The sequence below is a fragment of the Bubalus kerabau genome, chromosome 7, assembly GCF_029407905.1.
Source record: "Bubalus kerabau isolate K-KA32 ecotype Philippines breed swamp buffalo chromosome 7, PCC_UOA_SB_1v2, whole genome shotgun sequence".
Classification (NCBI taxonomy): domain Eukaryota; kingdom Metazoa; phylum Chordata; class Mammalia; order Artiodactyla; family Bovidae; genus Bubalus; species Bubalus kerabau.
Window position 1 is genome coordinate 49,304,863 of NC_073630.1, and position 27,858 is coordinate 49,332,720.

At 47.2% G+C, this 27,858-nt stretch overlaps 1 protein-coding gene across 2 annotated transcripts; it reads left to right on the forward strand.

Annotated features, from left to right (window-relative positions):
• SLC34A2 (solute carrier family 34 member 2) lies at positions 1 to 27,073 on the forward strand. Of its 2 annotated transcripts, none has more exons than XM_055588182.1 (13): positions 1 to 128; positions 11,168 to 11,282; positions 11,386 to 11,520; positions 12,457 to 12,585; positions 14,018 to 14,161; positions 15,303 to 15,414; positions 17,605 to 17,800; positions 18,913 to 19,008; positions 19,420 to 19,540; positions 20,723 to 20,890; positions 22,440 to 22,556; positions 22,653 to 22,777; positions 24,648 to 27,073. In XM_055588182.1, exons 2-13 carry the CDS (start codon positions 11,171 to 11,173, stop codon positions 25,272 to 25,274), a joined length of 2,082 nt encoding a protein of 693 aa, XP_055444157.1. In that variant the 5' UTR covers positions 1 to 128; positions 11,168 to 11,170; the 3' UTR covers positions 25,275 to 27,073. The 2 variants fall into 2 exon arrangements, with proteins under 2 accessions (XP_055444157.1, XP_055444158.1); XM_055588183.1 differs by lacking the exon at positions 1 to 128 and adding an exon at positions 263 to 281.
• Positions 27,074 to 27,858: the final 785 nt, after the last annotated feature.

The following is a 27,858-nucleotide window of genomic DNA, read 5'->3' on the forward strand; positions in this document are numbered from 1 at the left end:
TCCTGGAATGTGCGAGGGGCGTGATGACTGCCGCCGGCCTTTTTGCGCAACACCTTCCCTATATATACCAGAGCGCCGGGCTCCACCTGGGTGCCTGCTCCGGTTCATTACCTGCGTAGAGAGCGCCAGTGAGTACCGCCGCTGGGGTCTGGGCGCTTCTTTCTCTCTCCTGCCTCTTGAAAGAAACTTAATTCATTTTTAATTTACTTAATTCTTTTAGATCTCCCTCGATCCTGATTTCAAGGAACTTGGCTGTCTTTGAGCTACAGAAGAGGGGGAAAGTAACTTTCTCCACATTTTCAGATTTTTCTTTTTCTTTTTAATGTCATTACTGTTGCTGTTATTTCAACTCCAGGGACTACACTATTAGTTGTGGCATACTTGGGGATTCTAAAATTAAAGATGTGGGGGGATTCCTACCACATAGGAATCAGGACGGCTAGGCTATCTTTTTGGTCACTAACTAGCTGTGTGATCTGAGGCAGGTCCCAGTGAGCCCCAAGGCCTCAGTCCCCCCCCCCCCCCAACTTTTTCCAAGAAGGGAAACAAAACGGTCTGTCTTTTCTGCTGTCTTTACTGCGAAAATTCCAGGTCTGGGTGGCTGTCCAGTGATGCAGTGCCTCCTGCAGTGTGACTTCCACATGCTGCTGTTCTAGTCTGCAGCGTTATTTATCCAAAGTGACTGCAAGACACAGTCCTGGTCTGCTAGTCCCATCAGCGCAGGCAGCATCAGCAAAGGGCCCAGCCTTCCACTTGTCTTGGGAGAACGGAGCCCCCAGTTTTCCAGTGTTTTTGGAGATAGAGGTACTGGGGTGGGGGGCTAGGGAGATGTGGGCAAGGTGCAGTTGTGTTGGGGAGATCAAACATCTCCAGATCAGGAAGAGGGAGGCATGTGGAGTGGAGTGAATTCAGTCTTCAGATTCTCTGGGTAGCTGGCACTGAGGTTGAGTGTCTCTCCTATTCCCTTAGTGAAGAGACAGCTTTCTCAAACTTGATTTCATGGAGGCAGCTTGTGGATTTCATCACTTAGAATCCTCTCTTCCTCCCTATTTGGGTTCATCATGAGATCTGGGTTAACTCTGCTTGCTCCAGCCCTGTTGGACTTTTTCTTCTCCACACCATTCTCCTCCTGGGCTGGAACCCTCTAATCTGTTCCGAGTTGGGTATTCTTTAAAAAAGTTGTACCTCATGGCAGTGACCATTGTTTCAGATTGTTGAGCATGTTTGAATCTCTAGCCCCTGCCAGCCAGTTAGCTGATAATGATCTCTATTTTTGTAACTTTGGGAACTGGTGGCCAGAAGTGCATGCTTTGTAAAGGCTCGATGTTAAACTGCCACCACCAAAATCCACCCTAAGTCAACTCAAGTATTTCATTAAAACAAGTTCCCGGTTTTGGGAGGATGGACGTCTGGTATATTGCTATTAGACACTAAGTGGGCATATGTACTGCTTGAATTCACTTTAATGAAGACAATAGCTTCTCAGGATCAGTGATTTGGAATAAACTTAATTCTTAGCCACCTTCCACCCCGCCTTTGTCCTGCCCTCCCCCCAGCTCCACCCTGGGAACAGAAAGGCAGTATCAGCAGGGAGTAATCAGGACATCCTAGTGGAATTAATTCTAGTGAATTTAAAGGTGCAAAAGTGTGTGGAAAGAAGGTGGCAAAAAGATGACAATGCATTTTAAGATGTTTATCTTTTATAAATTAGCTCTTTTAACGCCCCCCCATACAATGCAAAAATATGGTTATAAGTTAATTATAGGATTTATTTTAAAATAAATGCAAACTGGAAGTGCAGATGAGGGCAAGTGTGGTTTGGTTAAAAGGGTCTTAGTTTAAAGTGATAGTGTAAAAGTCTTTTAAAAATCCTGTTAGTTCACACCTTCAAAAGTCTAAAAGCCATTCATTGAGGTAAAACTGAGCTGCTTTGTCTCTCACACCTTCCTCCACCATTCTGTCCTTCAGGGATTATTTTTGCGATGTTTAGTGGAAGTTGAAGGAAAGTAACCACCATTCGCGGGAATTTTTGAATTCTTGGTCATTCTTTCAAAGTATGAGAAAATGTACCTCAAGCATATTGAGACCACTGGAGTCAAAATACTCAAGTTTGAATTGTCTCTACAGGCTTGGTGTGACTTAAAGTGATTATTTCTTTGAGCCTCAGTTTCCTTTCCTGTAGAATGGGGGATAGCATTGATACTAAGGTCAAAAGTGTTAGTCACTCAGTTGTGTCTGACTCTTTGCTATCCCATGGACTATAGCCCACCAGGCTCCTCTGTCCATTAAATTCTCCAGGCAAGAATACTGGAGTGGGTTGCCATTTCTTTTCCAGGGGATCTTCCTGACCCAGGGATCAAGCCCGGGTCTCCTACATTGCAGGCAGATTCTTTACTGTCTGAGCCACCTCAAGCAAATTGACAGGAATACATCAAGTGCTTGTGAGACTAAACAGATTAATTTGTTAACAGGGCTTACTGCAGGGCTTGGCACAAAACTCTCTGGAAGTATTTAGCTGGCAGACACTGTCCGCCATGCTGGGGATTGGGGTCACGCCCGTGTGCTTGTGGAGGTCACAGCCTGGTGGGAAAACGCCTGTGTGTCTCGGTCTCTCAGCAGGACGATGCCTCTTGCCTCCTTCCTCCTCTCCCTACTTCTTCAGATGGCCTTGAGCTACTGCTGTTCTGAGCGGAGGTGCCCCCAGAACAGGTCCTGGTTGGAGAGGCTCAAACAATGCCAAGCATAGGAGTTGGGTGACTGCCAGGTGCCTTACATTTCCCCACTGCCCAGGTCTGAGAAGGGCTGAGCAGTTGTTTTTTTTTTTTTCCCCCTTAGCCCTCAAGAGTTCCTCTTGGCATCATATACACATGTGGATGCAGGAAGTTGAGCCAAAAGTTATCAATACAGCCAGCTCAATTGTAGGGAGGAGCCCAGGGTCGGGGCAAGGGAGCAGATGTGTGGTCAGAGTCACTAATCTTGTGCCTGGGCAATAAAAAACATTTTTCTGGGTATTAGCACCAAATTGCCAAAAGGGATGACTTAATCCTTCTCTGCTTCTGGCAGGTAGTAGGAGAGCACAGCCTTGGGGGAAGGTGGGGAGAGGGAACAGCTGAATCAGAGGGAGGGGGATGGGAGAAAGCCTTTGGAGGGGACCACAAGCTCTAAGGGCCCCTCTGACTGCCAAAGCACTTCCCAGGGGAATCGGGCACTAGTGTCTGCCACACCCCTGGGAGCAGTGGCCTCAGATTCAGTCTACATCTTCTATCAGGCTCATTCAGTGCCTACTGTCCTGCTTAGCTGAGCCTCCTAAAATTTAGACATATGCCAAATCCAGGCCTTTAGTATGCCTGAGCCTTTGTGGGGAGTCAGCAGCCTGCCCTTAGAGTATCTTGACTGACATTTCCAGCTGTCTGAATCACTAGGTAAGACTGACCCCTGCAGAGGTGTCAGTCAGCTAGCTATCCCAGACCCCTTCAGAGCCCCACTAGGCCTGGACCCGAGGTAGGTGCCTTACTGCTCTGATGGGGCCTGGAGGATATCTAACTCCTTCCTCCACCTTGACACTTGGTGGGGTTCTGTGGAAAGGCCATCTAGCTTTGGAACCAGCAGTCCTGGCTTCAAATTAGACTCTATCCTTGGGCTTCCCAGGTGGCGCTAGTGGTAAAGTACCTGCCTGCCAATGCAGGAGACATAATGCAGGTTTGATCCCTGGGTCAGGAAGATACCCTGGAGGAGGGCACGGCAACCCACTCTACTATTCATGCCTGGAGAATCCCAAGGACACAAGAGCCCGGCGTGCTACAGTCCATGGGGTCACAAAGGGTTGGACACGACTGAAGCAACTTAGCATGATCCTTGGGTAACTGTGAGACTTTCTCAATTTCTCTGTGCCTCAGTTTCCTCTTATCCTAAGATTTAATGAGGTCACAAATCATATAGAACACTCCCGCATCACAAAACAAGTATTAGATCCTTTTTTCTTACGTCCTTTGAATTCAGCGGCCACACAAATATTCACTCAGCTGTGCACCGAGATGAAGAACTTATGGGCTGGGGCAAAGTGGAGTTTTGTCTATTTGTTGTTTGTGATGCAGTTCATTTCACAAAGTGCTGAGTCTTTACTCTGCCAGGCACGCTGTTCGGGCCCTCAACTACATTCATTAATCAGTTAGTCTAATAACAGCTATTTAGGGAGGGAGACACTTGTCCCTAATTTTTGAAAAGATGAAACTGAGGCTCAGAGTCTCACACAGTAAGTGGCAGGGCTCTGCAGAGCCTCCCCTGCCGCATGGTTCTCTTTCCGGGTGGTGTGCCAGGCAATATGATAGCAGCAGACTGAACAGCTCTCTAGTCTCAGGGCTAATCACGGTGCGTTTGCTCCAAGTCCCCCTTTGCTTGGAGTCTGCAGGGTCAGCCTGCTCAGAGCGCTGAGGCTTTGGTGACTGGGAAGGCCATGGATATAGGGACTCTGCAGCCACACTGCCAGGTGCAGTGGTTGGGTACCTGGTGGCCTGCATTTCCCCCCTTTCCAGGTGCCAAGAAGAACATCTTGAGCTGTGGGGTGGGGAGGACAGGAGGGGCTGTTCAGCAGCTTCAGAATGCTCTGGGCTGGGTCAGATGACTCCTGGCTGCCTGCCCCTCTGGGGGCAGTGCTTCAGTATGTGGACCTGCGCATTCTCTTCTTTCCTGCAAGTGACTAGCAGCGTGAACACCCAGTGAGTGATGGTGGAGTAGATGAATGTACCGGACAGTGAAGTACAGTGGTTCCCAGGTGTCTGCTGGGTTTGGTTCCAGGACTTACCACAGATCTTGAGATCTGCAAAGTCTAGTGTATAAAATAGTGTAATTGTATATAGCCAATGCGATCCTCCCATATACTTTAAATCATCTCTAGATAGATTTTTATAATACCTAACAGTGTAAATACAAGGTAAACGCTTTGGAAATAGTTGCCTGTGTGCTGCAAATTCAGCTTTTGCTTTTTGGAACTTCCTGGAATAATTTTTTCCCCTGAATGTTTTCCATCCGTGGTTGGTTGAAACTTCAGAAGCCGAGGACAAGGAGGACTACTGAACTGGATGTAGGAAAATGATTGCTTCATCAGGAATGTGTCTGGAAAGGTGATTTGGGTGTGGGACAGATGTCTGAACTTAGAGTAGGGGAAGCAAGATTTCTAGGAAGGAAGAGTAGAGACTTCCATTAGAATGTTGCCTTTGCTTCTTGGTGATGCTGATTAATAGGAAATGAGGACACAGAGAGGAATGAAGCCAGCACAGGCCTCACGAAGAGGAAGTATTCAAGGCACTCTAGTTTGTTGAATCCCTTGCGGCCAAACGCTACTCTCCCTTCTGTCCAGTTCAGTGGAAATGAGTGTCTGCCCATTCCATTGCTTTTATTATTGTGAATTACTTGTATTTCGGACCATGGAAAGTGTCTGATTCTGAATTTGCTAGATACCTTGTACACCCCTTAAAAGAAAATGATTCTGATTAGTCAGAAATCCAGTCACTGGGAAGAGTTTAAATAATACCTTACTGCTGATGAGAATTTCCCGAGCTGGGCTGCTATGACATCCAGATTGTAGCTTCTTGAGACAGCTGCTCCATCCAACAGATCTTGCCAAACGGGCTTGCATATGGTGATGAGGAGCAAGCACTCATAAGATTCAGGCGTGATTTGTTTCCTAGTCATGATCAGTGTGGATCTAGGGTGTTCCTTCAGTAAACCCTGGATGTTGACGTCTCCATTCACAGATGTACAGTACCTACTATGTGTGGTCTGCTGAGCTCTGGGAGAAAACGTGTAACAGGGTTCCAGCTCTCCAAAGCTTAAATTCCAGTTGGGAAGGCAGTGTAAATGTGCATAAGAGAAGAACAGCTCTAGGGTGAATTCAGATTATAAGAGAAAGAGAGGTGATAGAATTACCAAATTTTCCCTTCAAAATGCCCCTATATACATTTTGCATTCTATACTATAATATGCCCATGCTTGTTTTAGCATGATCATTGATAATCACACAAGTTTACAATATGTTGGCACCATTCTGGGGGCTTTTTATCTATCACACACTTGATCATCACAATAATCCTTGATAGGGTTAATCAAATATACATCATTTAACAGTAATAATGTAAGTCATTTAACATTCCCTTGTCTCTTTATGTGTGTAAAAGTAGTGCTATGTGAAGATATGTCTATGTCCCAACCAAGGATATGTTTGATCAGGGCCCACCCTCCCTGACAGGTAGAGCTGTGTTTAAAAACTGGCTCCATCACTCACCTACTAGGTGACTTTGAGCAAGTTGCTTGGATGTCTTGGAATCACAGATTTGTCCCATTTGCAAATGACAATGTTCATGATGAAATGTGAACCCTGGCTCAGTGGTAAAGAATCCGCCTGCAAAGCAGGTGACCGAGTCGATCCCTGGATCAGGAAAATCCCCTGGAGGAGGGCATTGGCAACCCGTTCTGGTATTCTTGCCTGGAGGATCCCATGGACAGAGGAGACTGGCAGGCTACAATCCATAGGATCGCACAGAGTCAGACACGACTGAAGCAAGTGAGCGCAGCACAACGTTCATGACGCCTTTTTTGCCTAAAGATTTGAGTGACATATGTGTCAAGCACCAGCATAGCACCTGGCACCTCTTTGTCACTCTTTAAAATGGGAGTTGTTATTATCAGAAATCAAGTAAAGATATCACAATGATGTGTGATGGAGTGCCAGATGAGTCACATGGGTAGGACACACGCTTAGAGAAGTGCAAGACTAGAGAGGCCTAGGGAACTCAGGCAGAGGAGGGAGAGAGAGGGCTTGGGTTGAGCCTAAAGAGGTGGAGAGAAAGATAGGAGGAGGGTCTTCTATTTGGCGGGGGGATGCCTGGGCAGAAGCAGAGGAGAGGGTTCAGGGTCCCAGTTTTAGGCTGGTGTGACCAAGTCCAGGGATCATTTGGGGAGCAGCAAGCCATAAAGAGATGAGTGCACACGATCACAGCTGTGTGTTGGGAAAGAAGCTGTAGAGAGAGGCTGGGGCCCAAATCAGCTCAACAGGCTGCTGTGTTCCTCTAGGCAGGAGGTACAGAGGCTCAGCATGAGGAGGTGGCCCCAAGGAACCAGATGCCAGGAACCAAGTTGCTCCCAGGTAAAATGCACAGTCCTGGTGCTGGCTGGATTTGGGAGCTGTCAGAGATGACTTGGAGATTCTCGGCTGATGATGGCAGGAGTCACATAAACAGCAAAGTTCCACCAAGGGGAACTTTGGGAATGATGGGGAAATGAGTTGGATTTAAGTTAAAGTGATGTCTAAGTGCTGACACACGTAAATGGTCCATGAACAGTGGAGATAGGTGGTTCGGATGCAGGCTACGTGCTTTTGTGCAGATATCTGGGGTGGGAGATGCTTGGAGTCTGTGGGAGACTCACTTCCTCCCTGGAATCTTTTTTTTATCCATTTGTTTTTGGCCGTGTTGGGTCTCTGTTGCTGTGTGGGCTTTTCTCTAGTTGTGGCGAGCTGGTGTTACTCTCTAGTTGTGGTGTGCAGGCTTCTCATTGCAGTGGCTTCTCTTGCTGTGGAGCATGGGTTCTAGGTGCCCAGACTTCAGTAGTTGTGGGTCCCAGGCTCTAGAGCACAGGCTCAGTAGTTGCGGTACACAGGCTTCATTGCTCTAAGGCATGTGGGATCTTCCTGGACCAGGAATTGAACTCAATCTCTCACACTGGCAGGTGGATTCTTTACCTCTGAGCCACCAGAGAAGGCCCCCTCTCTGGATTCTGTGTGCAGTAAGTGGGATGCTGACTTCCACTAGAGTGTGGAAGCATCTTTTCCATTTGTCTAGATTTGGGCTTTTAATCAGATAGATATCACTTCTGATGCTATTAATGCATGACTCACTCCTTCCAGGAGAGTTCCAGGTCATATAGTCATTGAGAGGCAAGCAAGTGGACTCTAGAGTCAGAGAAACTCTCAAATCATGCCTATGACCTTAGGCCAAGTGACTTCATCTGTCTGGGTGCTTTGGTTTTCTCATCTATAAAATGGGAACAACACAAACCCCTTGCAGAGCTGATAAGAGGGGTTAAGAGGATCAATTTATTGAACAGATTACTGTACAGAAATTAACTCATTGAAGCTGCCTAGTAACCCAGTGGTTTATAAACATAAACCACATTTCTATGTATGGGAAACAGACGCACAGGGCAGTCGAGTGACTTGCCCAAAGTCGCAGTGTATCTGGGGGCAGAGCTGGGGTTTGGTTCTAAACCTCTGTGCTGTATAATACCTAGTCTAGAGCCAGCCCTGTATTTTCTTTTTAACCTCAGAGCCATTTCAAACCGACATTTCAGATGTGGCAGCCTTGAGCTGAGGTTGAAGTTCTCCCAGATCAGCCGTGGTCTCTCCTCTCCAGCCACCCAACTTGACCCCACTTCCCCTGCCCAGGCCCAGCCTTGTAGCTGCCTCTCAGCACACCCCAGAAGGTGCCCCATCAGCAGGCCTGGAGAGCAGTGGGCTTTGCCCCACCTAGGGTGGTCAGCTGTACTGTAGGAGACTGGATGGAAACTCACCTGGGTTCAAGGCTCTGCCATGTGGGACCTTAGGCAAGTCACAGGTCTCCGTGTACCTGAGTTTTTCTTTTTCTTTTTTTTAATTGGGTATAATTGCTTTTGGGGCTTCCCTGATGGTTTAGTAGTAAAGAATCTGCCTGCCAATGCAAGAGATTCAGGAGATATGAGTTCGATCCCTGGGTTGAGAAGATCTCCTGGAGGAGGAAATGGCAACTGACTCCAGTGTTCTTGCCTGGAAAATTCCATCGACAGAGGAGCCTTGCAGGCTACAATCCATGGGGTCACAAGGAGTCAGACACGACTGAGCAGAAATGCACATGTGATTGTTTTACCATGTTGTGTTAGTTTCTGCTGTACAACAAGTGAATCAACTATTCGTACACATATGTCCCCTCCGTCTTGGACCTCCTTCCCCACCCCATCCCACCCCTCTAGGTCACCACACAGCACTGAGCTGAGCTCCCTGTGCTATAAAGCAGGTTTTTCATCTTGGGATGCCATATGATGGCAGAATAATAACAACACTTCTCCGAATGGGTGGTGGTGAGGTTGAGCACAGCTATTGGCTCTTGCTAGCTAGGCAGGTCCCAGCATCCTGTTCAGAAAGCACACGAAGCCTAGGTGCCAGGCCCAGTGCTGGGTGCTTATGAAGCTGAAATGAAAGACCTGGTCTGTGCCTTCCTGGAAGCCAGTGACTGCAGGATGTTGACTTTGATCACAGGAGTATGTGCCATGCTCTACAGTCACACAGGGAAAGTTCCTTGGGCTAAACAAATGGCATGAAATCCTCTCATGATGGGAATTCACAGAATCAGCTTCTTTTAACTCCTGGCTTTATCAGTATGAGTGACAGTAACCATACAAGTACTCCTGAATCACCTAACTTCTGTGAGTTTGGGGATGGGGCTGCATCTCTTGAAGAAAATAAAAATCGCAGACAATCCTACCACCCCTTGTGTACCCCATGGAACATTTCTGGATCCTTTTCACGATCATGCTGTGAATAGAAGGCATAAATATGCCTTCTATTCACAATTTATCTAAAACATTTTCCTGAGGTTGTATTTACTTTGTTTTGCTGGTTCTTTATAATGGCATGCTCTTTGCTGCATGCATGTCCCATAGTTAATACAATAGTTTCCCGGTTTTTATTTTTGACCCTGTAAATAAGAGTGCATTTTGGTTTGCATCACATTCATCCATCAATCAATGTTTACTGGGCCTCGTCAACGTCCCAGGCAGAGTTATAGACCTTGAGGATGCAGTTATGAGCAAGACAAAGGCCCCCTTTTTGGTAGAGCTTCCATTCTGACAGGCAGGAATGATTTCCACTGAAGAAAAATGGGAAAGGAAACAGACCCAGGTTCTGGGAAACCCTCTCCAAAGAGGTGATCAGAGCAAGGCAGTACTTTTGATTTTCTGAGAAAAAAAAAAAAAAAACTGTCCCTAGATTTTAATTCCTACAGGTGAAATTACTGGGTCAGAGATGTATGAAATATGTATGGGGTTTAGACATTTGCCAACTTCTTTCCAGAATTTCGGCAGTGCTCATTTCACTGGATCATCTCCAGATTGGTACATTATACTTAAATTTTTATTTTTTGCTAATTTGATAGTTGAAACTTACCTCACTGTTTTGCGTATCTTGGGTCATTAATGAGGCCAAACTCTTACTTTGTAATAAGTGTTTGAGCCACTTGTACTTCCTCTTCTGTGAATTGTTTATTCCAGTCCTTTGGGTTGCGTTGTCTGACGTGTGTCAGGACAAGAACTGCAAGTAGAGGATGTCCCAGTACGTAGGGAGTCAGGTTTCCTCTCCACGGAGCTGAGAAAGGCTTTGTTGAGAAAATGGGTTGTGAGGAAGGCTCTCTCAGAGGCTGGGAAGAATGTGGTTCCGACAAAGGGTTGTTAATCCAGGCAGCATAGCCTAGTAATCATTGCTACTATTTACCAGGCACTTTCTGGACACAACCATTAATCTCATAACCCCACAAAGCAGGAAGCATTGTCCCCATTTTATAGATGGCTCAGAGGCCTAAAGGGACTCTCCTAAACATATGCCCACTGATAAGTGGCACCTGTGGGCTTTGAACCAGGTCTAATATATCATGCTTCTCATAGAGGACCCAGCAGCAGGTAAAGCAGGTAGAGTGTATACGAGCATTAAGACAGACCATAAGTCCACTAGGTGAGGCCTGTTGCAGATGTGCAGGTGAGCTTGTCCTTTCATGAGAAGCAGATGGGAAGCCCATTGGATGATCGTGAGGGCTTAGTGGTACCACGAGTTGATGAAGATGAATGGGTTCGTGTTCCCTTTCTGACTAAAGGAGAGAGTCATGACAGACCAAGACAGACAGAGCAACCAAAGGAGGTTCGGCTGGTGTACGGATTTGAGGCTAGGATGGAAACATAGAAAACAGTGGTTTGGTTTAGTGACAGCCTGGGTGAGCGAGGGAGGGAGGCCTCCAGAGGCATGAAATACGGTGCTTAAGGGTCCACACTTAGGACTTACAAGCATGAGTCTTTGCAACCACTGTCTCTTCTTGTGGAAACTGAGTGGGCTTCCTTTCAGTGGCTGCTTCTTTAAGCTGTTTTTCTATCACAGACCATGGCTCCTTGGCCTGAGTTGGAAAATGGCCAGCCTACCTCAGAGAAATACACTGTAAAGGCCGATGGTGAGCAGTCTGCCAAGCCTGAGAAAGCTAAGGAGACTGAAAAAGGTAAGTGCCCCACCTCCAGCCCTGGGCTGGCCCCCTTGGGAAGGCCCCAGGAGACCCAGGCCTGGTTCCTCATTCCTCATGGCCTCTCTGCTTGTTTGGGCAGATGACACCGGCACCCCTATCACCAAGATAGAATTTGTGCCATCTCATTCCACTGCGACACTGATTGAGGAGCCCACTGAAGTGGAAGACCCCTGGGACCTGCCCGAGCTTAAGGACACGGGGATCAAGTGGTCAGGTAAATGAGGGCAGCTGAGGCAGGTCTTTACACTGTCACCTTGGTGTCATCGTTTCCCTTCGATTGTTCAAGCAAAGGTCCTGGCTTTAAGAGTCAAGCCTCCTGTGATGACTGGGGGATCTTTTATCCTTTCATTCATTCATTCAACGAATGAACCGAGGTTATAACCAGACCAGACCCTGTGCAGCTCCACTGTGTGCCGAACCATGTCCCAGGCACTGCCCAGTGCCGTGGATGCAGCAGGAAATAGATGAGGCCCCATTTCTGAGACCCCGGGGGGTTGGGGAAGAGGGGTCCCCAGACCTCAACATGGGCATCAAAGAGAGATTATAGAAGGCAGTCTACATAGACAAAACAGCAGGGATGCAAGCAGATGCCACACTTCTGGTTCAGGCAGTAAGGTCAGTCTGCAGGTCAGGTAGAAGGCGAGGAGAGCTGGGAGGGAGGACGTGAGAACCACTTTAAAAGTGAGTGCAGAAAGCGACAGCCCAGGATGTAGCCTTCCAGGACATACGAGGGCCCAGACCCTCCCCAGATGGAGGCTGTGATTGCTACCTTGCAGCCACTTTGTTGAAAATATTCTGTGTGGTTCTGAAGGTGCTTAGAAAAGCCTTTATCTCTGACCTCGCACTTAGCAGGGGGCAAGTGCTCTTAAGTGGCTCATCAGTGACACTTGCTCTTGCCCGTGTGTGCCCCAGACCTCACCAACCCCCTCCTCCCAAGAGCCCAATCCTTTAGCCATTTCACCACAGGTTTCAACTGAATGGACTCAAGTGGTAATTACTTTGAAAACTACAGCCAGCCATGAATGCATCCCATTGCTAGGTCTTGCTAGATTTAAGACTATAGCTGCCTGGCTAGGAGGGGAGCTGGGGGAGTTCTGAGCTCATCGTCAAACTTCTCAGTGTTTCAGCCATGCCTTTTCCCCTCTTCCAGAGAGAGACACCAAAGGGAAGATTCTCTGCGTCTTCCAAGGGATTGGGAAATTTATTTTACTTCTGGTGTTTCTCTACTTCTTCGTGTGCTCCTTGGATGTCCTGAGCAGTGCCTTCCAGCTGGTTGGAGGTATGGATGGAAGAGGTCAAAGGTCTGGGGTGGGGGTGGTGTTTTCGGTGAATTTATTTCAGAAAGTCACAACTCAGCAAGCCCCATGCAGTTGCAGTCTACCCGAGTGTTCTAGAAATGGAAGTCACCTGAGATCATCTGAAGTCATGCCCCCATTTTACAGAAGAGAAAACCAATGCCCATGAGAGGGTTATGATAGGCTGGCTGAAGTGGCTTAGGCCAGGCCAGAGCCAATGCCAAGGGCAAGCCATCAGCTCCTTGTGTTTGTCTGTGATCCCTGGACAGGAAGCTGTTTGACCTAAAGGCTTACATGAGGGTTTCTGGCTGTCTTGGTGCCTCCCCACCTGAGGGGACTATTGACTAAGAGTGTTCTTAGGCTAAAGCAACTACTAAAAATCAAAGTTGGTCCTTTGCTGGAGAAGGACAGGGGTCCCTTGTTGGGGGATCTGCTTTCACTGCAGTTGCCTAAACACCTCCCAGGACTGAGCGTGGAAATGAGGGGTGAGGGGACCCAGAAGTGAAATTACTATATGCTTGGTCACCTGCCTATCCCCGATGGGCAACAGTAGTAAGAGCCAGCCCTTTAAGTGCCTACTGACGTAGGGGCATTGTCTTAAACATTACTTCCCAAAGTCTTTCCTACCTACAGAGGAATGGGCTAAGGCTCTAGAAGGTTGTCACCCAGCACTGAGTTTCACAGCCTGTAATTGGCATAGTGGGATTCAAACTGAGATCTGGTGACATGGAAGACCGTAGGTTTCTGTATCCCTTGGTTCTGTTCTTGAGAACTCATCTTTGTGGTCTAGCAGAACTGGGGGAGTTTGAGGGGCAGACTGACTTGCTGAATGCCACTCTGATCTGCCTCTATCCCACGCAGCATCAGCAAGGGGCCTTGCTGTCTCTCAGACAAGGCATTCCACTCCCCACTCTCAGTCTTCTTTTAAACATTAATTGGGGGGATGGATTGATGGTCTCAGAGCACACTCTCAAGTGATGCTCCTGGTGTTCGGTTATGGGCTGGGGCTAGGGGCTTGAATCGAAGGGGTTGGATAGAGAAGAATGAGATGATCTACATGGATAAATCTTGTGAGTTGGGAATACATCCCTGACCAGAATGAGGCCATCAGGAGATGCACTGGCATTCATCAAACGAAGTACAGAGCTGAGGCCAGATTCGCGATCGTAGAGGACTAGAGGAGGGCTTGCTGATGAAAGTGGTTGAAGTAGATAGGAAGGTACAGGGTGAAGGGACAAGAGGAACAGGGGTGGGGGAGATTAGAGCAGCACTGGGGAGAAGCCTGAAGAAGCAAGATGCCTGAGATACCACCAGCAAGTCTGCTGGCTGGCACCTACAGCCACCGGCCAGTAACTTGAGGCTGGTCACTCAGCGCCCACCTAACGTCCATCACATGGTTATGGGTTTGTTTTTCAGGAAAGGTAGCTGGGAAATTCTTCAACAACAACTCCATCATGTCTAATCCCTTGGCGGGGATGGTGATTGGGGTGCTGGTGACGGTCCTGGTGCAGAGTTCCAGCACCTCCACGTCCATCGTCGTCAGCATGGTGGCCTCCTCACGTGAGTCCAGGCACCTGTGAGCCCAGATACATTTCAGGCATTTCCCTGTTCAGCTGGGGAGGCTGGGATTTACTCTGAATATGTCCAGGCCTGTTGCCATTACCTTCCTAACTTGTCCAATTATGATGTGCTCTGCTTAGACTGTGGGCAGCCTCCTCTTTCCCTTCCCAGGGCTGAGCCCCAATGCTTGAAGACTCAGTTCCGAATTCTCTTGAACTGTGTTGTCTAGTCTAGTAGCCACTAGCTACATGTGGCTGTTTCATTTAACCTTAAGTTCAGCTGCTCAGCGGCAAGATGTATTTCAAGGGATCACATGTGGTTAATGGCTGTCATATTGAACCACATAAATTTAGAACATGCCCATCATTGCTCTCAGGGCTTCATGTAATCACAGCACATGTTGGCCTTGGGGCATCTGAGCTTGGGGACCTGACGTTACAAACTTGAACCCACTCAACCTTTGCCCTGGCTATGTTGAGACAGACCCTTTGAGGGGAGCCAGTTTGAACTGGTTAATTTTCAACCCAAACCAGTATTTTTATCTAAAATTTAGTAGAACAACTTTTCAAGGACCAAATTAGAAAAATATTCTTTACTTCTGCAAAGCATTTTTATACTTTTATAACTTATATTTTTTATACTTCTTAATACTTTTATAACATATACTTTTATATGTACTTTTATACTTTTATACATTAGAATGTATGGCAATGTATTAATTTTGTGAGAAAAAGATATTGCCATAAATTTTCCATAAAAATACCTAAGTCCTTATACATTGTTTCCTGGTCTCCTTTATGCTACCCTGCCATCTGGAATGGGGGGACAGAGGGATTTAGAATGGAACTTTTAAACTGAAACTTTTAAACAGGAGGGTTTTGTGGAGTCTCTGAATTCCCTGCAATTAAGTGCTGAAATTTTTTATTTCCTTCTTTGGCATACGTGCCTATTTCTATAGTGAGATGCCCAAGTTTTGTTCAGATTCACAGTGGGGTGCAGACCCTAAAGAGATTAAGACCTGGTGCTTTAGGGGATTACCAGCCTGCATGAGGTCAGTTTGCCTTGGGCCACATCAGGAACACGGCCAAGATGCCTTCCTCAACTTTACTAACTTGCTAACTTACTCTTTTCCACCCTCCAGTGCTGCCCGTGAATGCTGCCATTCCCATTATCATGGGAGCCAACATTGGGACTTCAATTACCAACACCATCGTGGCGCTCATGCAGGCAGGAGACCGGAAAGAGTTCAGAAGGTAGGAGGCTTGGAGTCAGCCTTGGCCACCACCAGGCCCATATAGGGGTTGGCCAAGTTTTCCTAACTGTCGTTGACAAGAGAGCATGTTTGTTATCCCTGGACCTCTTAGAAGTAGCTACAATGAAGTAGGGCTGGAGGCTGGGATCACATACTTATCAGTTGGTAACTCAGTTCCCTGACTTGCAGAGCTTGGATAACAGAATCTATCAACTTCCATGTTGCCTAAAGAAATTAACACATTCATATAGATAAATACTTAGCAAGGTGCCTGGCACCTAGTCAGGGCTGCCTGAATACAAGTTTTAGCCAGAAGCTTGACCTGTGGCATGGTTAAAACAAGGCCAGGTAGAATAGCATTTACTATCTCACTTGGAAATAATTATAACTTCCTAAAGCTTCCATTAAACACAATTCCCAGCCTCTCTTCTGACTGGTTATGGGTTTTTCCGGAGCTTGTTACAATAGTGAAATAGTCCCCATCCAACAAAGCCAAAAACACCAATTTGAAAAGGTACAATGCACCCCCAATGATCATAACAGCATTATTTATAATTGCCAGGATATGGAAGCAACCTAAGTGTCCATCAACAGACGAATGAAAGACGTGATCCATCTACACACACACACACACACACGTACACATACAATGGAATACTGCTACTCAGCCACAAAAAAGAACAGATTTTTGTCATTTGAAGCAATATGGATGAACTTGGAGGGCATTATATTAAGTGAAATAAGTCATACAGGGAAAGACAAAAATTGCATGATATCACTGATATGTATAATCTAAAAAATACAACAAACTAATGAATAAAACAAGAAAGAAGCAGACTCACAGATATGAGAACAAACTAGTGGTTACCATTCGAGAGATGAAAGGGGGATGAGTAAGATAGGAGTAGGGAAATAAGAGGTACGCACTATTAGGTATAAAATACGCTACAGGACATAGAGCCAATATTTTCTAATAACCATAAATGGAATAAAACCTTTTAAAATTGTGAGTCGCTGCATTGACCTGCGGCTTATATAATATTGTACACCAACTATACTGCAACTATCACATCAGAAGGTGACACTAAACAGGCTGCTGGGGGTGGTCAGCAAACACCATCCCTCGTCCGCGGGTGCACTGGCGGGCACCAGATGTCCCCCATTCAGTTTCTGTCAACCATAGCTGAACTCCTGGTCCGCGATAAGATGTTCTGAGGTCTAAATTATAATACGTATCACCCAGGGCGTTTGCTAATTTGATCTTAAGAAACTGAGTAGACTTTTCTATGCACTATTTTATTAAATATAGAAGCACAAAGAGGTTAAGTAACTTCGCTGAGGGGCATAGCTGGGACTCAGTCCAGGTTTTCTTATTAGAAATTCTGGGTTCCTTTCACTGTTACACTAATTTTTACCTCTGGATATATAAAGATGAAAGTGCGTACACATAGAATATAATTGATCTAGCTCACCCACTTCTGAGATATTTAAATAGATTGCTTTCAATAACATCTTTGGAGATGTGTATTATTCTTTTCTGGTCATTTTTTCCTGGATAGATTCCTGAAACAACAACAACTATATCAAACACCTATAAGGCTTTTTTAACAGTTTTCCAAACTACAAAGAAATATTTGTAACACTTTGAGTCAGCAGTGTATGAAAATGTCTTAAATCACCCTCTCCAGGAAGCATAAGTAAAAATTTGTACTTGCAAACAAATTGCAAATTTCTAAAGGAAGATTGTGTTCAGGATGCATGATTTAGAAGTAGTCCTGATGACGTTTTTTCAAACAGCCCCTTGCTGAATTAATACTTGCAGCCAAAATAACCTCTATTGATAGTTCCCTTTCCCCCACACAGAGCAAACTGTCTCCTGTCTAATCTGGTGGGAAATGTTCTGCCAGGCAGTAGGAGACGAGATCCCTGGACCCAGCACTGCTGCAGTGATCTTCAGTTCCTCTGTTTGCTGGTCCTCAATTTCTTCATCTGATGAATGGCGGTGGGGCGGGGGGAGGGTAGTATTAATACCACTCACTTTGGGGATTGCTGTAAGAAGAAAAGTGAGATTGTATACCTATATACATATAGGGAGGTGACACCTGGCAGATAATACAAGTGATGACCTGCCTAGATGGTACCCAGCCACTCGATGACTGGTCTGTCTCGGGGTGGGGTTCTCCTCCTGCAGGGCCTTTGCGGGGGCCACTGTCCATGACTTCTTCAACTGGCTGTCCGTGCTGGTGCTCTTGCCTCTGGAGGCCGCCACCGGTTACCTGGAGCGCCTGACCAACCTAATAGTGGACAGCTTCCACTTCAAGAATGGAGAGGAAGCCCCAGAACTTCTGAAAGTTATCACAGATCCCTTCACAAAGCTCATTATCCAGGTAATCTGGCTTCCTGCAGAGAGGTAAATGGGATGGAAGAGATGGATGAGGGTCTGTAATCACTGCCCTTTAGCTGCCTCTGAAAAAAACCAAGGGAGGCAGAACTTCAGGAACACTAGATGGGATGGAGTTCTTGTTGTTCAGTTGCTCAGTCATGTCAGACTTTTTGTGACCCCATGGACTGCAGCACACCAGGCTCCCCCGTCCTTCACTATCTCCTGGAGTTTGCTCAAATTCATGTTTGTTGAGTTGGTGATACTATCTAACCATCTCATCCTCTGCCATCCCCTTCTCCCGGAGTGAAGTGAAGTGATAGCTCAGTCGTGTCCGACTCTTTGCAACCCTGTGGACTGTAGCCCACTAGGCTCCTCCGTCCATGGGATTCTCCAGGCAAGAATACTGGAGTGGGTTGCCATTTCCTTCTCCAGGGGATCTTCCCAACCCAGGGATGGAACTCGGGTCTCCCACATTGCAGGCAGATGCTTTAACCTCTGAGCCACCAGGGAAGCTGAGTAACCGTCATTTATTATCTCTGTGACTTCAGCACACGTGTATCATCTTTATTAGTGTGGGAGTGGTGGGTGGTAGTGAGTGCTTCTTGAGACTCAAGGACTCTCCATTGGACACTTCGTTCCCACCTCTGACCTCAGCACCCCTGGGCTCACTGATTAAAGTCACATCCTACTCACAGCCAGAGAGGAAGAGTTTACTGCCTTTCCTCCCATCTTATCCCTCTGCTCACTAGAGTCTGTCCATATTGTTGAAATAAATGAAAGAAGGCTTTGTAGATGTTGCCTTGGGGAGAAGGGGCCAGCTTGGACCTTGCTCATTCACTTTTACTTTCATTTTTTTTTCCTCTTATTTGATTATCTAATGAATATTCTACTGCATGCTTCCTAGATACAGGTCCGTTGTTCATACCAGTCCTTCATTTATTGAGCACCCACTGACATCAAGGTGCTATGCTCTGCCCTGAGAGTGCAGATAGGGTGAGTCCCAGCTCACCGCTGCAATCTGGTTCATGTCCTCAGAGCCCCTCTTAACAGCTTAACCTCTGTCCCACATCGGTTTTGACAATGGGCTGACTCTCTTCTGTCTATTGCTTTCTTCAGCTGGATAAAAGTATTCTCAACCAAATTGCAATGAATGATGAGTCGGTCCAAAACAAAAGTATGATCAAGATTTGGTGCAAAACTTTTACCAACGTGGTAAGTTTCTAAGAACATTGCTGGCTGGGTTAGCTCTTTTGTCTGTACTGGATAAAGCAAGATCTTGCCTTCAGATTGGGCATATAAAAGGTTGGGAGAAAGAAAAATCGAGAATTCCTGAAAAGTCAAAACTAGCCAGTGAGAATCCTTAAGTCGTTGATTTCTAGATGGACAAACATGCTGTAGGACAGACAGGACCAGCCCACATCATGGATGTGTTATTCCTGGCTAATTATATTCATGTCTCCTGGCTTATCTCTGGCTGCCACCTTGCTTCCATTTATAGAGGGACTTGTGAAAGCATGCCCCCACACCTATGGAGTCTCCCCTGATGCCCCGAATTTCCCTCCATTCCCCACCAGAAGTGAGGGTTGTAGACGATGTATAGTATTTCTCATGTTTGCCACCCAGACTGAGAGAAATGTCACCGTCCCCTCGCCTGAGAACTGCACCTCCCCTTCTCTCTGTTGGACGGATGGTTTGTACACCTGGACCATCAAGAACGTGACCTACAAGGAGAACATTGCCAAGTGTGAGTGGAACTCACAGAGCATCAGCCATTGCGACAGGCTGTCTGGGGTGATGATGGTTATTTCCTATCTGTGTGGAGCCCCAGTAAGTGAAGGAAAGAAGGGCAGTGAGATTCACTGAACACCAATCCTACATGGGACGATGAGCTGTGAACTTTCACGTCAGAAGAAACTAAGGCTTGGGGACAGGGGGGCAGGCTCAAGGTCCCCCTGTAAGGGGAAGAGCTAGGACCTGAAACTCAGTTCTTCTGACCGTTCCAGACCAACTCAGAACTCATCAACAGATTCCAGAGCACTCCCTCCACGGGCTTTGGTATCTCTTTGGCAGTAACTGTAGGGAGATGACAGCCTGATTTGAAGGTTAGGGGGCATATACAGAACAGATACCATCACCCTTGAGTCAGGAGTCCCTATTGTACAGTAGGCCCCATTTGAGGCACTGGGGCACTGAACAAAGCAGTGAGCTTACTGCTCCAGTTGGAGCACTGATGCTCCAATTCTTTAAGAAGCTATACTGTTGCCTCTGGACTCTTTTATGGCCCTGATGCTAGTTCTTCTAATTATGTATTCCTTATGTGCCCATTTGCATCTCTCTGCCTCTCCGCCTCTCCAGCATCCCCACATTAATTCCGAGCCGTATACCTTACTCTACTCCAGCTGTGGTTTACCTCACAGAATCATGTGAATGTATCACCTCCTGTACTGTAGCTGTTGTACATCCATTAAAATAACCATGTTTTTTCTGGAATCATCATGGAGACACACAGGGATTTTAAAAAAGAAAAAAACACTAGCAGTTTTATAACAATTTATAACAATTGCTCCCACTCTGACTTGCCCTTCCTGCCCCAACTTGGCTCCTTGAATACTTGTAGGTATCCTCATTATCATGAGTAAAATACAGAATGGGATTTAGAGGCAGAAGAATGGAGTTGGAGGCCTGCCCCTGGATTTTGCTACATCTTCACCCTCATGAGATCCCATTGGCCTAAACATAACTTCAGAGTTATACTTACCTGCAAGGGAGGCTTGAAAGAGTGGTCTTTATTCTGGGCTGCCCTGCATCAAGCTCACAACCAAGATTCTGTTACTTTGAGACAGAAGGATGTTGGGGAAAAAATAACAATCTGTGGCCGCCCGGGGCTCCATGCCCTCCTAACAAGGGCTGTCTATGGTCTTTCCAGGCCAGCACATCTTCGTGAATTTCAACCTCTCAGATGCTGTTGTTGGCACCATCCTGCTGATCACCTCCCTGCTGATCCTCTGTACCTGCCTGATCCTAATTGTCAAGCTCCTGGGCTCTGTGCTCAGGGGGCAGGTGGCTGCTGTCATCAAGAAGACAATCAACACTGGTAAGCTTGCTGCCTCTCATTCTGGACCTCTTAGGGGTGGCATCACTGTGCCCCTCCCCCATAGGGAAGCTCCTGTTGATTCTCTTCTAGCAACAGCCTCTACATGGAGTTTCTGTCTTGGCTCTGAGAAGCTGTGAAAGTTACAATGCCACTTGCCTTCGAAATCCTCCTTAGTGTTTTGAGTGGAGCCTGGGGAGCACTTGTTTGCAAGGTCTTGAGAAAGAGCCAGCTTAAGTTCAAATTGCTGTGAGTTAGGCCTTCCTTCCTACCAGGTTCCCTGTTTGCCCAGGACTTTACTGAGTCTGTCAGGATCCCTTAGGTAATAAAGGGTTGCAGAAGTCCACTGCGACCCTTATATCCCTTCAGCTCTTGGGGAAGAAAATGTGGTTCTGGATAAATACAGCCAGTGAGACTCTATTGCTGAGAATGGCATCCTGGCCAATGAAAACACACCCCATGAACTCTGCCTGTGAAATGGGGCTGAGGATGTCTACCTCCCGAGGTTGTCATGAGGGTGAGCTGAGCGACTCTTCTCTGGGTGCTTGCTGGCTATGCGGGGCATGGTCCTGGACTGGTGGTGCCAAGAATAGGGTCTCTGGGGCTTCCAAGCTGCTTCACATACTCAGTGCTCCTTTAAGTGGAAACAAAAGTGGAGGGTATGAAGCACTGGGAGACCAAGACAGGAGGAAAGCTAGAGCCTGAATGCTCAGAGTGCTTTGTTGGTATTTGGGTGACATCTTAGTGTGGCTCAGAGGGTAAAGTGTCCGCCTGCAATGCGGAGACCTGGGTTTGATCCCTGGGTTGAGAAGATCCCCTGGAGAAGGAAATGGCAACCCACTCCAGTACGCTTGCCTGGAGAATCACACGGACAGAGGAGCCTGGTAGGCTAAAGTCCATGGGGTCGCAAAGAGTCGGACACAACTGAGCAACTTCACTTAGTCCAACCACTGTAACAAATTCTTATAGACTGGATGGTTTAAACAACAGCAATTTATTTCACACAGTCTTGGAGACTGGGAGGTCCAAGGTCAGGGCGCCAGCACAGTTGGGTTCTGGTGAGGACCCACTTCCTGGTTTATAGATGGCTGCCTTTTCACCAAGTCCTCACGTGGACAAGCTCTCCCTTCTATAAGGGCACTAATCCACTCTTGAGGACTCCAACCTCATGACCTAGTCATCTCTCAAAGGCCTCACTTCCTAATACAATTACATTAGGGGTTAGGGTTTCAACACTTGGATTTGGGGTGGGGGAAATGACACAAACATTCCATGCATAACAGATGGGTTCAGCATTCAGAACTCCAGTGAATATGTGTTTTTGTCTTGGCAACACATCCTTGCTTCCACCGTTCGAAAATGCAAGGTGAAAGAATGCTAAAAAATCCAATTTGCAGCTTCAGACTTCAGTGTGGGTGTGCAGAGGAGTTTACACAACACAAACCTCTGGCCCAGTTGTGCTGCCTGGGTCCTAGGGAGATGCCAGCTGGGCCTCCCAATCCATGCCTTTTCCAGAAGGATTGTGATACATCTCTTATCCTCTGTCTTCCAGATTTCCCTTACCCCTTTAGCTGGGTGACTGGCTACCTGGCCATCCTTGTGGGGGCAGGCATGACCTTCATCGTTCAGAGCAGCTCTGTGTTCACGTCTGCTATGACCCCACTGATCGGTGAGTTTCTCACCTGGGTCTCCCTCTGTCTTCTGTTACCATCTCCTGCCATCCTCTGGGGCTGATGCCACAGGCTTTGTATTTTCATCCCCCCAGGTATCGGTGTGATATCCATTCAAAGAGCATATCCACTAACGCTAGGTGCCAACATTGGCACCACCACCACCGCCATCTTGGCCGCCTTAGCCAGCCCAGGCAGTACTTTGAGAAGCTCACTCCAGGTAAGGAAATGCTTCATGGGACAGGGGCTCTGGGAGGGATCCAAACCCACCCATGTTCTTGTAAGCACATGGTTTCTAAACAAGAAACCAAGTCAAGCTTTTCTCTGTTGTGTCCAAAACTGTGATGTGGAGATGCCTCAGGGAGACAGATATGAGAACAACCAAAGGCCACTCCCTAGAGTGGTGGAACAACTACTCCCTAGAGTGGTAGTCAGACTCCCATCCCCAGAGGTTGTTTAAACAAAGGTGAGGTGGCTGTTTTGCTGGAGGAGGAAAGGGTATTCCAGAAACATAGATACCACTTTCTGTCTCCTTGCCCTCGTCTTGGACAATGGGAGGTCACTTGTGTCCTAAGCCTGGCCTTGAGAAGAATCAGGGGTATCTGCCTTGCCTGGATCAGCTAGGTGACCTTGGGCAAGATGACCTTTGATGTCTGAATCACTGTCCCCCAGTTACACACCCAGTGCCGTTGGACAGGTGACCTAACCTTTGAGCATCAATTCCCTCATCTGAAGAACGGGAACCATAATCTCTAGCTCAGTAGGATTATTTTAAAGATCTGATGAGGCTCTGTCTAAAGCCATGCTGTCGATAGAAGTATAGAATGAGCATAGAATATGTGAATCACTCATGAAATCTGAAACTTTTAGTACTGCAGTTTTAAAAGTCAAAAAGGAACAGGGAGATTAATTTTAATAATGTGTTTGATTGAACCATTATCATTTCAATGTGTAATTGATATTAAAAATGATGAGATTTTATATTTCTTTATAAAAAATTAATTTATTAAGCCATTTATTAATTTGCTTTTGGCTGCACTGGGTCTTGTTATTGCACGTGGGCTTTATCTAGTTGCAGTGAGTGGGAGCTATCTTTGTTGCCTTGAGTGGGCTTCTCATTGTGGTAGCTTCCCTTGTTGTGGAGCTCGGCCTCAGTAATTGTTGTGCACAGGCTTACTTAGTCGCTCCATAGCATGTGGAATCTTCCTGGATCAGGGATCGAACCCATGTCCCCTGCATTGGCCGGTGGATTCTTAACCACTGGACTACCAGCAAAGTCATTTACAACTGTTTTGGGCTAAGTCTTGGAAATCCAGCAGGAATTTTACACTTATGCCACACCTCAGTGGATAGTGACTAATGCATCGGATAGGGCTGGTCCAAAGCCCCTAACATCATGCTCCGTGCCTGGTGGGAACATATCAGTTCAGTTCAGTTCAGTTGCTCAGTCGTGTCCGACTCTTTGAGACCCCATGAATCGCAGCACGCCAGGCCTCCCTGTCCATCACCAACTCCTGGAGTTCACTCAGACTCACGTCCATCGAGTCAGTGATGCCATCCAGCCATCTCTTCTTCGGTTGTCCCCTTCTCCTCCTGCCCCCAATCCCTCCCAGCATCAGTCTTTTCCAATAGGAAAGTACAAAGTGTGTGGCCTCTGGGGCCAGGCTATCTGGGTTTGAATTCCATCTCCCATCTGTGTGACTTGAGGAAAATAGCTTAACCTCATAGTGCCTCAGTTTCTCAAAGTTCATTGTTAGATTTTGCCTAATGGAAACTTCAGGCTCTGAAAATTAAACTGTGATTCAGGCGGTCACTTCCCTTGCCTTCCCCTCCCCACCTCGCCCAACCCACCGCCCCCCGCCCCCCCCCCCCCGCGTCCGCTCCCCCCTCCTCCCCTCCCCCGTCCTTCCCCGCCCCCCCTTTCCGCGACACACAAATGTATTAGGCCCTCAGCTAATGTAATCCCTCCCACTCTGGGCTGAGCTACGAAGGTGAGGAAGACCCATGACTCCACTTCTAGATGACGCCCTCTTCTCTCCGACCCCGCCGTGCGGCAGACCCGTTCACCTCTCCAACCCCTTGCTTTTCAGATTGCCTTGTGCCACTTTTTCTTCAACATCTCAGGCATCATCCTGTGGTACCCAATCCCGTTCACTCGCCTGCCCATCCGCCTGGCCAAAGGGCTGGGCAACATCACATCTAAGTACCGCTGGTTCGCCATCGTCTACTTGATCATCTTCTTCTTCCTGATCCCTCTGGCGGTGTTTGGCCTCTCCCTGATTGGCTGGCCAGTGCTGGTGGGCGTGGCGTCGCCCATCGTCCTTGTGATCTTACTGGTGGTGGTCCTCAAGATCCTGCAGTCCTTCTGCCCTGGCTCCTTGCCGCAGAAGCTCCGAAGCTGGGACTTCCTGCCCTTTTGGATGCGCTCCCTGGAGCCCTGGGACAAGCTCATCACCTCCCTCACCAGCTGCTTCCAGAGGCGCTGCTGCTGCTGCTGCCGGGTCTGCTGCCGCGTCTGCTGTGGGCTGTGTGGCTGCTCCAAGTGCTGTCGTTGCAGCAAGTGCTGCGAAGACCTGGAGGAGGTGAAGGACGAGCCGGTCAAGTCCCCTGAGGCATTCAATAACTTGGCCATGGACAAAGAGGCCCAGGATGGGGTCACTAAGTCTGAAGTGGATGCCTCAGGCACCAAAATCGTTTCCAGCGTCACAGCCTTGTAGGTAGGGGCTGCCCGGAGCGGGGAGGAGGGCTCTATAGTCCACACGCTCTTGCTCCCTCCTGGTTCTTCCTGCATTTCAGGGGAATTCCTTCCCCACTGAGAAATGACATCCATCCCAGCTCTCATTCCCTTGGCCCAGTGTATCAAGCCCACACAGTAGTTCTATCTCAGCCCCACGCTCCCTGAGCCTTCGAGGCTCGGGAAGGCACAAAGCAACACTAAAAGAGAATTAGTGAAACCTGGCCAGAGAGATGATCACAATTGCCCCAGCACACAGCTGGGTTGGTCAATAGGACTCCACCCCCGCCCCCGCGCCGACCATCCTCTTCCAAAGGAAAAGCCCCAAGGGAGGAATTTAAGGAAGGTTCTCAGAGGTGCATATTCACGTACACTTTTCTTTATTATGATCCAGCTCAGGCTTCTCTCTTTTACCAAAGACCTGCTTCAACCAAGAGCAGCTGCTCCCATACAGTCCAACGGCAGCCCAATTCAGGGGAAATGGTGTAATTGTCTGGGATTTGGAGAAGATTTGGTGTGGCCTTTTTCCCTTCTCGGTGCTCCTCATATCCCCTGGCAGGGTTTTCGTAAGACAGCAGTCCTGCGCCTGAGCTGGCAGGTGGAGGATGAGTGCTGGGAATTGGGGAACATTTGAGGGAGATGGTTCATGTCTGCCACAAGAGCCTTGGGTGCTTCTTAACCCAGCTAATTTAAAAACCAAATCGGCATATGTTCTGGCTAAAGCCTAGTACTGATAAAAATCACCCCTGCTGAGTCTTCTGAAGTAAGATATGCCAGTTCTGAGTCCCCTCCACTCTGCCCCCTGAATCATAAAGCACCTGAGTGTAGGACAGCTCTACACCTCTCTCTGCCCCTTGGCTCCTTGTACAAAATGACTATAAGGGTCAGTTTTAGTGATCAGCTTCCGCCCATACTTGCCCCCACCCGTCCGTCCCTCAAAGCCAGAACCTCTTTCCAGACATTGTCCCCAGACATTGTCCCATAGTCCCATCATAAATGAACTGTGGCTCATCTGCCCTGTCTCCAAGCTTCAAATTTTTCAGAGGATAGAAACCAGGGCATGGCTGGACTGCCCACAGAACCATGATCATCAAGTGGCAGTGGAATGCGTGCATGTCTGTGGATCCAAGAATTGTGCTCCTTCTTGGCCCAGATGCCTTTTCTGTGCCTTTGAGAGCCCCCCATTGTATTATTATTTACACCTCTTCTTGCCATTGCTTCTTACCCTCAACAAACCTAGTTCTCCCTGGAGAGTAAGTGAACTTCAACTAAGCCTGGGAAAGGGGATTGATGCAGCCGTGCTCCCAGACCCTGTCCTTCCCCATTCTAGCTTCTCAATTACTTTAGCAGGTTGGGATACCAAACTGAGCCTTCCCCTGACCTTCCCTGTGTAGATACAGATTCCCAAACAGAGCCATTTATACTCTATATTTATACTCCTGCAACTGTACAGCATTTTTTGTAAGTTATATAGTAAGTAGTACTGTGATTTGTGTTATGTAGCGCTCTCGTTTGGAAACCAGGCCAGGTTCTACTAAGAAAGAACACCTTTGTATATTTTGTAATACTGCCTTTTAAACGTGCTTCCGCAGCCACACCCACACCACACACCTCTCCAAATATGTAAATATGTACGTTAAACCTGGGCAGGGCTGTGGTCCTCTTTGTACTCTGATTTTTAAAAATTGGATCCTTGTACCTGCGTTGATGGTATCTTTTTTTTTTTTTTTAACTGGTTGTGGGAAGTGAGAGAAATAAAAAATAAAACCCCAAAGGACCAAAGGAGTGAGTTGTTTTCAATCATAGGGAAATAAGGACCTCCTAGATCTATTTCCTAAAAATTTGAGGTCATTCCCTCATTTAATGTCACTACTCACCAACAGCACCAGCTATGTAATTTGTGGGGTCCTTCATTTGAAATGCAGAGAAAAATGCCATAAGAGGTACTAAAAATATCAAGTTTTCCTCTCGACCATGGTCCCTCTTTTTGACTTTTTAAAAATTACTATTTAATGCTAAGTTGAAATTTTAAAATTATTAATGTGAATTTTATGGTTCCTCTTTATATTGTGATGCCAGCTTTAAATGCAAGCAGGGCTTCCTTGGTGGCTCAGAAGGTAAAGAATCCATCTGCAGTGCAGGGGAGACCCAGGTTCGATTCTTGGGTTGAGAAGATCCCCTGGAGAAGGGAATGGCAACCCTCTCCAGGATTCTTGCCTGGAAAATTCCATGCACAGACCAAAGAGTCGGATATGGCTGAGCGACTTTCACTTCACTTCACTTCAAATACAAGCAAGAACTTTTTCACTCAAATGCAGTATTCCTAGAAGTACACAATTCATGTCTGTTAGCTTGGGCACATATTTTGTGTCCACCAGAACAGCAGGGACACCACACAGAATTTACTCAACTGTTTTAATTTCTCTTCTTGTTTGTGCACATTCTGCTGATGTTCCCTACCTTACTGATGAGTAAGGAGGCAATGAAAGGGAGAACTTGAGGTTACCCTTTCCTTCTGTGTCAGCATTTTCAGCCTTGAGTGGATTGCTAACACAGGAAAGTAACAG